This window comes from Bison bison, unplaced genomic scaffold (genome assembly GCF_000754665.1).
Source record: "Bison bison bison isolate TAMUID 2011002044 unplaced genomic scaffold, Bison_UMD1.0 scf7180017864469, whole genome shotgun sequence".
Lineage (NCBI taxonomy): Eukaryota > Metazoa > Chordata > Mammalia > Artiodactyla > Bovidae > Bison > Bison bison.
The window spans coordinates 6,740,659-6,752,694 of NW_011495030.1; the positions used below are offsets into that span (position 1 = coordinate 6,740,659).

At 39.2% G+C, this 12,036-nt stretch overlaps 1 protein-coding gene across 8 annotated transcripts in view; it reads right to left on the bottom strand.

Annotated features, from left to right (window-relative positions):
* Positions 1-15: 15 nt before the first annotated feature.
* Positions 16-12,036, bottom strand: part of RFX3 (regulatory factor X, 3 (influences HLA class II expression)) — a 333,454-nt gene continuing 321,433 nt past the window's right edge. For all 8 annotated transcript variants that reach the window (XM_010860700.1, XM_010860702.1, XM_010860699.1 and 5 more), the window contains 2 exons: positions 6,360-6,402; positions 16-1,953 (listed from right to left, as the gene is read on the bottom strand). In XM_010860700.1, the coding sequence (XP_010859002.1) occupies positions 1,715-1,953; positions 6,360-6,402 (282 nt within the window). In that variant the 3' untranslated portion in view covers positions 16-1,714. The remainder of the gene's footprint in view (positions 1,954-6,359; positions 6,403-12,036) is intronic.

Sequence of the window (12,036 nt, forward strand, 5' to 3'; positions counted from 1 at the left end):
CGGCTGCCCACGGACACTCCCGTGTGCATGGGCACACAGACACCGAGACACACAGAGAAACACTTAGACCGAAAAGATGCACTTCAATAAGTACCTGCTTATTTTGTTAATTTTCTTAAATTATAACTAGATAAGAATGGTCTAAAACATATATGATTTCATGTAACAAAGTTGGTAATTAAAACTAGCTTGCTACTCCACAACAGCAATCTGATCCTTAATCTTTAAGCAATGTGATTTGTAATCAAGTAATCTTCAGCTCTAGGAACAAAAATAAATTCATGGTCACTCAAAGAGGGGAAGTGATTTTTGTCTTTTTGTTTTGCTTAGCTTTCCCTAAATTTCCTTTGAAGAACATGTTACCTGTCCTCACTTCGGCAATCTGAAAACGACAGGCACACCTTGTCAAATGGATTGAAAAGGAATTCACATGAACAAAATAAGCCTTACTAAACCTTAGCTTCAGTTCTGTTTTAAGGCACCATGTAATAGCCGAGGTACGATGATCCCTGATGTACATTCTTCAATGGCACTGGTCCACCCAGCCACCTATCCAAATCCTACAGAATTGGAGATAAGCAGCAGTGCGGTGTGCCAGTTACACTGCCTTCAGGTTCTGTTTAAAATTTAAATCCACGTACTTTAGAAACCAGGAAATATTTTTGAAGGAAATAACGATATGCAGGTTGCTACATTCCTTGCATTCTATAAATTTTCTTTTACAATAGCAGCACATTGAACTACTATTAGGAAAAAGACCTGGAATAAAAGAAAGTCATCCAAATGGAATGGTTTCCTGTATGTCCAGCTCAGCATAAGTAGCGTGTACACTTAAAAAAAAAAAAAAAAGAAGTCAAGTCATTTTTTTCAGCTTCAGTATCTAACTATAACAGCCCCACTCAACAGCAGAATGCATCTGTGCAGTGGTCCCAAATACAGAATCAGTAGTCTTTAAACAGAGGAATTGGTATGCAAATAACAGTTAAAATTCAATGTTTAACGGAAGCTTGCATTAACATGGTTTAATAATTATGTACACAAATTATGTACTTATTAGCATAATCTCTTGCAATTCTGTCATTTACTCTGAACTGATAAATGCACAGCTCAATTTTTCTTCAGAGAAAAATAGATGACCTTCCCAACCCTCTAGCACTATAATAAAAATGCTTTGTATTCTCTCTCCATACTCCAAAATGTTATCAAAATAGTGTCTTGTGGTTCTGTCCGATGAAAAGCACCTTTCAAAAGCAAATTTGATGCATCTGCTGCCAAATGTGCATGCCTCCAGTGTAAATCAAAGAAAATCATTTCTTTTGATATTTCACAGAAGTGCATCTAATTAAAAACTTACACATGAAATCATACACCAAGACTAACAATCAACAATAAAATATTTTAAGCTACAAAAATGTAAATTACTTTTTAATTATAAGAAAACAAAAACATTGACATTAAGTGTTGTAAAAATCCTTCTTGACACCCAAAACTAAGGGAAAAAAACTCATTATTAAGAGGCAAATAATTTTGTTTATGTTAAAAAAAAAAAGACCTGGCAAAATACATACACCCATTCCATTTCACAACTCCGAAAAGGTAATGTTCAGCACAGATAGTATTTGACAACAGTCGACCTTCAGGCTTATTAAAATTTCAACTTAAGCCCAATATCAACAGGGTTAATGTAAGCTGGAAAAATACACTTTAATATCCTTTAGACTGCAGTGTAGGTATTTCCTGTAGCGCTGCACTGTCTGATAGTCTGAGTACTTGTGACGATGTGCTCGCTGTGAATTGGATTCAGGAGGCTTGGCTGCACGCCACTCTCAAGAACGGGCTGCATGCAACCCACCGGAAACGCCTGGTTCAGCTCCGTTTTCTCTCTTTTGGCTTGAGGTTCTGAAGAGTCATCTAATTCCTCATCCATTTCACTTTCCACTTCACTGCCTTCATCTGCACAAACAAATAATACCAAGACTAGTACTAGAAGACAAACTGGAAAAGAGCAATCCACACGTACTTTAGAAACACTTTAATACAGCACATTAGGAAAGCAACTCCTTAGCCCTTCTTGGAGGACAAAGCTTGTGTGTTTTCCCTTTCAATGGATTCTACCTGTGTCAGCGCCCTATTCTTTCAAACACAGCAAAGGTACTTTATTCTTGACCTGTTTGTGGCTCCTACCTTTAATAGTTCTTCTAAGAAGACCTTTGGAGTTTCCTAAAGTTTTACATTAAATAGTAGCATAACTTGTGTCATTATTTTGGTACACTATGCTGGTTTGCAGGGAATGTACTGAGCTAAAAATGCTAACTTAAAAAAAAAAAAAGGAAGCAAGAAAAAATTACAGTTTCCTCTGAAGACCTACACTAGATATAAATTTCATCTGTGCTGATGTTAACACAGATAGGAACTATGTTGATTCACAAAATAACTACAGCATATATCAGCAGGGGCTGTGTATACACCTTCTGTGCACATGAATGCTGTCGATCACAATATTAATTAGATCCTTAACTTTCCTTACAAAACATTATGAAGACTGAGGCACAGTATCAGATTTAAAACGCACAATGAATTTCCTTCCTAGCAACACTGATAGTCTCTGTTAATAGCTGGTATTCATTTCTGGAAATTAGGTGTATTAAGTAGTCACTATTACCTTCAAATTTTAATACATTCTATATTAACTAAAACATTGTTATAATGTAATACTATTTAATTTTTTCCAGCATGTGCTATTAAAATTCAAAAGCACAGCAGAGAGAGAAAATGGTCACACACAGCTTTACTACTGTGTAAGATTCTCCTTAGAGGAGTGGAGAGAATACCTCTTCATGAGTGCTAATTTTTAAACAGCTAGGGATATATTTCTGCTTAAGAAATCTTTTTATTGTAAATTCACTGGTGGTGCAGTGGTTAAGACTCTGCACTTTCACTGCTGGGGGCCTGGGTTTGATCCGTGGTTGGGGAACTAAGATCCCACAAACTGTGAAGTGCAGCTGGAAAGAAAACTCTTTTTTACTTCATCTTCAATATGTTTTATTGTTTACCCTTCCCCCACAACACAAAGCCCACATATAATTACACCAAAACCTCATTTATAAATAAATCTATATTTACTCTTAATATATTTTTACTTTTTATGGTGACTTATATTAACAGAATTAGATCTCCATTACATTCTATGGCATGTTACATACAATGAGTGTGTAACTAGTAACTGAAAAAGTCAGTTGGACTCTTTCTAAGGGGTGTTGAGGCTAGTTTTACCCTTTGAGGGCACACCTGCATAAGTTCTGCTAATACAGCTCTCAACATAAATGGGCTCCTTGACTTTTCTCCTTTTCCTATCAACTGGTGCAAAGATGGCTCCACAGAGAAATGATGAGGAATAACAGAGCCTCCATATGTGGTTGTGCAGGTTGAACAGTGTGTGGCTGCCAGGAGCAACATCTCTGGGAATGCGGCTGCTGCTGCTAAGTCAGTCAGTCGTGTCCGACTCTGTGTGGCCCCATAGACAGCAGCCCACCAGGCTCCCCCGTCCCTGGGATTCTCCAGGCAAGAACACTGGAGTGGGTTGCCATTTCCTTCTCTAATGCATGATAGTGAAAAGTGAAAGTGAAGTCTCTCAGTCTTGTCCGGCTCTTAGCGACCCCATGGACTGCAGCCCACCAGGCTCCTTCATCTATGGGATTTTCCAGGCAAGAGTACTGGAGTGGGGTGCCATTAAAAAGGTTGATATTAGGTATATCGACTAGAAATGATATCTGTACTGCATTAAGCAATATACGGAGAAGTTCTCTTTGACGAGGCAAGATATCCTGGCTCACCTACTTTATCCAGTTACCTTTTGCCTCTGGAAAATGGACTTGATGATAACATTGCAGTTTGTCAGAAAATATCCAAAGGTCTGGAGAGCTGCAGGAGAGGACTACATTCCATAGACATTTGCTTCAATAAGAGGATCTGGTGGTTTAGATGGTAAAGAATCAGCCTGCAATGCAGGAGACCCATCGATCCCTGGGTTGATCCCTCGGTTGGGGAGATCCCCTGGAGAAGGGAATGGCTACCCATTCCAGTATTCTTGCCTGCAGAACCCCATGGATGGAGGAGCCTGGTGGGCTATAGTCCATGGGGCCCCAAAGAGTTGGACATGACTGAGCAACTAATACTTTGATTTTCATGATACTTTTGTGGTTTTATATATATAAACAAAAGTAGGTCTGGAAGGATCTCCTCATTAAATTCTTAATGTTTAAATTCAGAAGTCCCTTAGGCTTTTGACTATGAAGTTTTCATTTTCTATACTTTCTAATTCTCTGCATTATTTGAAATCTTTCTACAGAGCTAATATTACTTCCATTATCTGGACAAAATTAAATTCTCATTTTATGTCAAAAAACCCACAAAAATTTCTTAAAAGATTTCACATTCAAGCCTTAGGTTCTGAATATGCTAGTGTGGTTATGTCTCAAGAAGCGTCTAGTTGGGAGTGAATGGGACCAGCAGAGCCACCCAGGAAGGAGAGGGCAAGTCATACTGCTTCTTGGCTCCATCTCTACCAACTTTTCTGTGACTAGAAAATAGTGCCAAAATAATAAATGAGGCAGAAGTAAAAGAAAAAAAAATCATTTCAAGCAGGCAGGCAAGTGGAGAGAGAGTGGGATGCCCTGAAACAGGCAATGGGGCGAAGGACAGAACAAACTCTAGTGTTCGAGGCCACCCTGCTCCAGGTCCACTCATGAGTGACAGGGCTCTTTTGGACAGGCTACCCAGGAGCACAAAAGCCCTTTCTCTAGTTCCCGCAGACATTTTAAGCTTCTATAGAGACTAAAGATAAAATTCAAGTCTTTATAGAAAGACTTCCATAAAATTCAAGATATTCCCTAGGAACCTACTTGAAGTCGTGGTAATTTGGAACAAAAGAACAAAAACTAGGTGCTACTGAAGTTTATTAAAGACGTTGGTTCAACACTTGACAAAGAAGACTGGCTGCCAGTCAGTGTCTGGCCCAGAAGCAACATTCCTAGGACACCTCCAGGTACCCTGGGATGAAACCCCTGAATCTGAATTAGGAGGCTTTATCAGTGCATCATCAGGGTTGTCTTATGTTGGACCTGGGTTTCAACAGCTACACTTCCTGCTCTGAAATGACAAACTGGTCTCATCATTGATTTACTTTTCTGATGTTTCTTCAGTTAATCCTAAATAATATATATTTGCAGCTATTTTATAGGGGCAATTTTGTACTTCATTTTGTACTTTTCCGTTTTGCTATTATTGAGCTATTATGCATATTATTAAAATGGGAATTGAGGTGTACATGGTTGATAAATAGTGACAGGAGTTTAATGTGGGAGTGACACTGATTCACATAGGACTTTCCCGGCACATGACTGTCTCCCACCACCAGGAAGGCTCGGAGGCTAAGCGCTGAGGATCCTGGTACAGAATGCTGCAGAGAGCAGCACAGCACCTTGTGTGTAGATTTCCCACATCCTTCCTCATGCCTCAGTTTCCCCACTGGCTCTGTCCTGGAAGGGCTAATGGTATAGTTCTTCCCAGTCTTTGTACACTTTGACTCCAAAACTCAATTCCTTAAACCTCAAGATGTCTTCACTTTGTGTGTGTGTGCATTTTAAGAATGGTGTACACTTTCTGCACTGCTTACTTATTAGAAATTTTACATTAAAATAAAATCCGAGTTAGAATATTTTTTCAGGAGTGTTTGTTTCTATTCCAATCTCATTTTCCCTTGAGCCCTTCTCCTTTTACTCTGGTGTCATAGGTTGTGAGTTTCTTAAGAATTATATATTCGGTTGTCATATTAGAATGGCAATGCTAATATGAAAATTCAAGAAGTATATATGTTACTCCCCCAATACTGATTGTGCTTTTATAGTAAACTTCATTGCTATCTCTGAGTTCCCTTTCTACTGAAAAGTATGAATTAGTGACTTGGGTAGGCTGAGGAATCTTTTTCTTGCCGAGTGGGCCTTGAAAAAAAATATTTGATCCAATTTTATCACTTTTTCTCCAGGACTTCGGTGAAGGCCAGAAAGAATTTCTTGTTACTTGTCATCAACTGCAGGCAAAAAGTCAAGAAGAGTTTAAACTGCATTTAAATTCAATTTTTGCACTTAATATACATAACATAAAGAAAGCATAGAACTGGAGAAATAGTGAAGTATTTCAAAAGACACAACTGTCACATTCATCAAGGATTCTATGCCATTTCCATAAAATGGAAATGTATGTGCACATATACTTTATATATGTACATATACTACATTTTCCTCTGAGAACTTCTTACTCAAAAAAAGTCCTTAAAAATGTACATTATTTTCAATTCTTACCTTTATCCAGATTTCCAGGAGACACAGCATTTAAATCACCAAACTGCAAAACAACAGTCATTTGTGCAACAGTTACTACCAGGTGGAATAAAATAATATTCTAAGAGACTGTAGTAAAAATACCACAATATGACTTTTTAAAACTCTACACTCGTGACCATTTTGATCTCTAACTACATGGGTCACCTAATTTTCCAATCAAACCTGTCGAATTTGAACAGTTTAAATTGTGTCACAATTTAGCTGTCTTAGCCTCTTCACAAAAGGATAACAATTTTCTCTGCCTTCCATGCTCCATTTTACTTTTCATTAGTTGAACTCAGCAGTGAAGAAATAGAGGCCTGGCTGACCTGGATGAAGATGGATGTGGTAGAATAAATTTGGAAACGCTCTGATGAAGCAGGATGCATCAGCTCCACCCCGTTAACTCCCAAGAGTCCACCAGGAGTCTACATTACAGAAATGTGGTCCAGCCACATGTTTGAACTCTGCTTTTTGAGTTTTTATTAGTAGAAGTAAAAAACAATAGGAGCCCCAACAACCGAGAGTATTTATTTTTACAAAACCTTTGAGACTTCTTATAATTTGATCTTTTTATTTACTAAGATACAGGGTCCCAAATTAAAAAAGAAAGGCATTGTTACTAATGCAACAAAAAAAGGGCTTAAAACAACATGGAACAATTAATAATATTCAGCTTAGACTTTATTTTCTACCTTGGTTCAAAAGCTTAATGATATTTTTACAGTGAAAAAATACACTTTGAGATTCTCAGGATGAATAAAGATGGATACACTGAATAAAAAACTGAAGAGCAGAGGTAACGAAGCTAATCAGAAAAAGCTGAAGTGAAATCTCATAGCACCTGTTTTTCAAATGGTAAACATTACTTTTTTGAAAGCTGAAGATTCAGAATAAGTCATTATTAGAAATTCAGATTTCTCAAAAAGCTTAGAAAGGGTAAGAGAAATTCTACTTACATTTGGAAGTTTGCTTATAAAAAGTTCTGTGATAGTATTTTTTTCACCTACAAAGTATGTCTACAAAGTAATAAAACTAATTTTATTTTGCAAACATACACACATTATTATTTTTTACCTAGACATGTACTGTTCTTCACAGTAGCTACCTTAGGAGCCTCCACATTTATTCCAAGTTTTATGATTCTGGAATTCCTCTTTGATAATCAATGTCAAGAGTTAGTTTATGTATCATTCAAGAAAGCCCATCTTGTTGTTTTTACATCAAACAATCACACCAAATACTCTGCATTTTCTTCACTGTGTTTGATCTAAGATGATTTTTGATTACTCATCAAAGTTAAATGCATCTCTACCACAATTCTGGATATCCAAAATAATGTGTCATCTTGCTCTTTATTATTTCTGAACAGGTTTGGAGGCAGTTTTAAAAAACGGCATCCCACAACATTGTGAGCCATGAGGGTATTCCGGAATAAATGTGTAGCCCCCTAGGTGACTGCTTTGAAAGGGCAAGTCCTTCTGGACGCGTAACTCTCAGCACGTTTGTTTGAAAGACTGCCCCATCGCCTTACAGTTATATCCCTTGGGCAGTAAACACAAAATCATAAGTACTGTTGTTTTTAAGTTGTTCCCGTTCACATGGCTCAGAATCTTATGCTAGTCTAAATAAACACCACCGTTTAAATTATATAGGATTTCTTGAACTAGAGAATAGAAGTACTAAAATCACAACAGGATTTTCTTTACCTATTTTTGGTATTATTTAAATATTTTAGGACTATAAATAGAGAATGCTCAAAGCTGAAATGTCAATATGTTATTTCTATTTGACACACAGAACTAGAGTTTTATTTCTTGTAAATGAGTACTTAACAACACTTAGGACCCCATACTGGAAACAAGTTGGCACTGATGAATCTAAGCATACTTCTATACCTATAAAAAGTGAACACACCATTTGTTTTTGATAAATCTTGAGAAGTTTTTTGAAACGAAATTATTCCTGCTACTGGTGATCAATAATACCATGCAAAGTGGCTAAAACCAAACTCTGGACACATCTGAAAATTTTTCTTCAAAATAAACACTGCTTTTCAGTTGCTACTTAACTGAAAATATAACATCTTAATATAAATATTTTTCTTGAAAATTTCTGCTTAATTTGAATGAATGTATCTGATTACTGGGCTTCCCTGGTGGCTCAGACAGTAAAGAATCTGTCTGCAGTGCAGGAGACTCAGGTTCCCAGGTGGCGCTAGTGGTACAGAGCCCACCTGCCAATGCAGGAAGCAAAAGAGGCACAGGTGCTTTGATCCCTGGGTTGGGAAGATCCCCTGGAGGAGGGCATGGCAACCCACACTAATATTCTTGCTTGGAGAATCCCATGGACAAAGGAGCCTGGCAGGCTACAGTCCATAGGGTCACAAAGAGTCAGACACGACTAAAGCGATGACTTAGTATGCATGCACACACATCTGATTACTCAGGATGATAAAAACAAAAACCCAAACAACTGAAATCTCTGTGATTGTTATGCTCATTAGTAAATAAATATTTGCATACTCAATGCTGCAGGCTCATGACCACGTACTATGGGGGACAATGTACCAATAATAATAATAATCTCTGAGACACTGCCAATGCCTCTAGGTGTCTCTGGGATTAATTACAAAGTTAATCCCAGGGTAGATTTAAAATAAAAATCTTGTGAATAAGAGATTTTAATATTTCTATATAGTGCAAGGTAAAGGCTTTTATATGCATTTTATGGGTGAGGAAACAATATACACATATTAAGGAAAAAAATCACTTTAATCTTATAGATAGACTAAGATTAGGAAAATCAGTTCATTCACTCAGGATTCAAAAAATATTTACTAAGAGCTTAGTATGTGCTAGACACTCTGCCAGCCAGTTCCAGTCAGGTTAGTCTGGAAATACTCCCTCTTTCTGAAGGTGAATATCAAAAGTTGCTTATGTTGGAAAGGACAGGTGGTTTAGCCAAAAATGGAGGCAGCCTGGGAAACCTTCTGGAAGGTTTTAAAAGTACAGGGTTATTAGAAAGGGAAGTCAATTGCAGGGGGAATTGGAGTGAGCAGTGGGTAAAGTAGCAGGAAGGGAAGGGAGGCAGGGAAGACTGAGGGTGGGCATAAGGAAGACAGAATCCCAGATGGGAGAGAGACACACGGACCTAAATGAGGCCAGCAGAAACCAGAAAGAGTAGAGGAGGAGAGACATGATACAGATGAAAAAATGGAGGTTGGCAAGAAGGTCCAGAGATTAGTGTAAACCTACGCTTCAAAAATCAGAAAAACTGTCACTGCTTTCTAATTTCCCTTGCTGCACAGGGGACTGGAGGGGACTGCTATTCACTGGGGTGACATCTTAACAATTCATGAAGTACTGTCATGGTTTAGTAGGTGGTTGGTTTCCTCTCAAATAAAGGGTGTCAAATATCACCTTCTCTGTGTCACTTCCTCAGAGAGCCTTTTCCTCACAACCTTACTTAAGTATCACTGCCTCACAAAACGGAGAAGGCAAGGGCACCCCACGCCAGTACTCTTGCCTGGAGAATCCCATGGACGGAGGAGCCTGGTAGGCTGCAGTCCATGGGGTCGCTAAGAGTCGGACACGACTGAGTGACTTCACTTTCACTTTTCACTTTCATGCATTGGAGATGGAAATGGCAACCCACTCCAGTGATCTTGCCTGGAGAATCCCAGGGACGGGGGAGCCTGGTGGGCTGCCGTCTATGGGGTCGCACAGAGTCGGACACGACTGAAGCGACTTCGCAGCAGCAGCAGCCTCACAAAAAGAGTTTATGAACTTGGCAAGGTAAGGAGCTTAGAGTTAATCTTACAGCTATTGAAAACACATTAATCTGTTTAGCATTATATAGGAAATATGATGGTGTTAGACACCATATTTCCTATATATATAGCATCAAGTATACAATATTGAGACCAGATATTCTGACCATCAGTTTGGGAAGGGAGGGAGTTAGGGATCAGCAGGGAGAGATGGAAAGGGGGAGAAGGTCAGAGAGAGAGAATGTATGTTTCACACAAGGAGGACAGAATATAAATTAAGGGACTTAACAGGTGCTCTGGGGTAGAAAGTATATGGCCTTGGATGTACACAGGAATTAAAATTGTCAGCCAGATAGATAAATAGGGGACATTCTAAAGCAGAGACTGAATGGGATGCAGAGAAAGCATATCTGTTATTTTTAGGAAGACAGATCTCTTAACTTAGAAACTATTTCCTCCAGGCCTTACAAGGGGTCATAATGATGAGCATGCTCCTAGACAAGAGCAGACTGAAAAATGTGTGGTCAAGGCAGCAAGCAGGTGTCTGTTAGACCATGAGTTCACAACGAGTAGTAATGGCCCGGAAGTATAAGTGGGAGACTCGTCAGCACAGCCAGTGTGACGACAGGCAGCATCCTTGGGAGCGACCCTGAGTATGACCCTGACTTGTGGCCACGTGGCTGAGAAGTGGTTCATCACGGGACTGTGATGCACAAGCACAGGCACCAAGAGAGGAAGCAGGCTTGGCACAGGAGAACGCAGCCCACAGATTTACTCCAGAGACCACTACATGCCAGATCCAGCAGCCGTGAACTTTCCACAGGGAGGGAGGCGAGCTGTGTGTTGTAATAGCTGGAAACTGAAGCAATGCAGAGGATGCCAGCGGGCCCAGACAGCAAACTGGGGAGGCTCCATGGGAGCCCACAACACAGAGACTAGGGACAGAAGGAAGGTGTCCAAAGCCTGAGACAAAGACCTCATTCACTGGGATGCTGGAAGAGTTTATCCCATCCTGGGGAAGGAGGATTCATCAGTAATCATGACCACATCATCTGGGCAGCCAGGGAAAATCTGCAAGGTATGTTAATGTTCCATTTGGGAAAACTGTGTGTTCCTTGGCCATTTTTTCACTCTAGAAGTAGACTTTTCTATGTATTTCCAAATAGCTTTACTGAAGCCTGCAAAGATGGGTAAGATTTCTGCTAGTCTGCTTCACGCCAAGGAAAATTCTGCCAAACACTCACTGTTGGTTCTACCCTTTCAGGTTAGCTGGCTATCCTGGCAACTTGTGCTGTTGGCTACTCTATACCCAGGTAGCTTATTTCTATCATGATTCTGACTCCTCAGGATTTTTTCCCTTCTGCACCCTAGTGACACAGTAATTTATCTGCCTTTACATGGTTTCAAAATTTCTAAGACATTAAACAAACTACTATGAAGACTCTATACATGAACATCACCAGATGGTCAACACCGAAATCAAATTGATTATATTCTTTGCAACCAAAGATGGAGAAGCTCTATACAGTCAGCAAAAACAAGACCGGGAACCAACTGTGGCTCAGACCATGAACTCCTTATTGCCAAATTCAGACTGAAATTGAAGAAAGTAGGGAAAACCACTAGACCATTCAGGTATGACCTAAATCAAATCCCTTATGATTATACAGTGGAAGTGAGAAATAGATTTAAGGGACTAGATCTGATAGATAGAGTGCCTGATGAACTATGGAATGAGGTTCGTGACATTGTACAGGAGACAGGGATCAAGACCATTCGCATAGAAAAGAAATGCAAAAAAGCAAAATGGCTGTCTGGGGAGGCCTTACAAATAGCTATGAAAAGAAGAGAAGCGAAAAGCAAAGGAGAAAAGGAAAGATATAA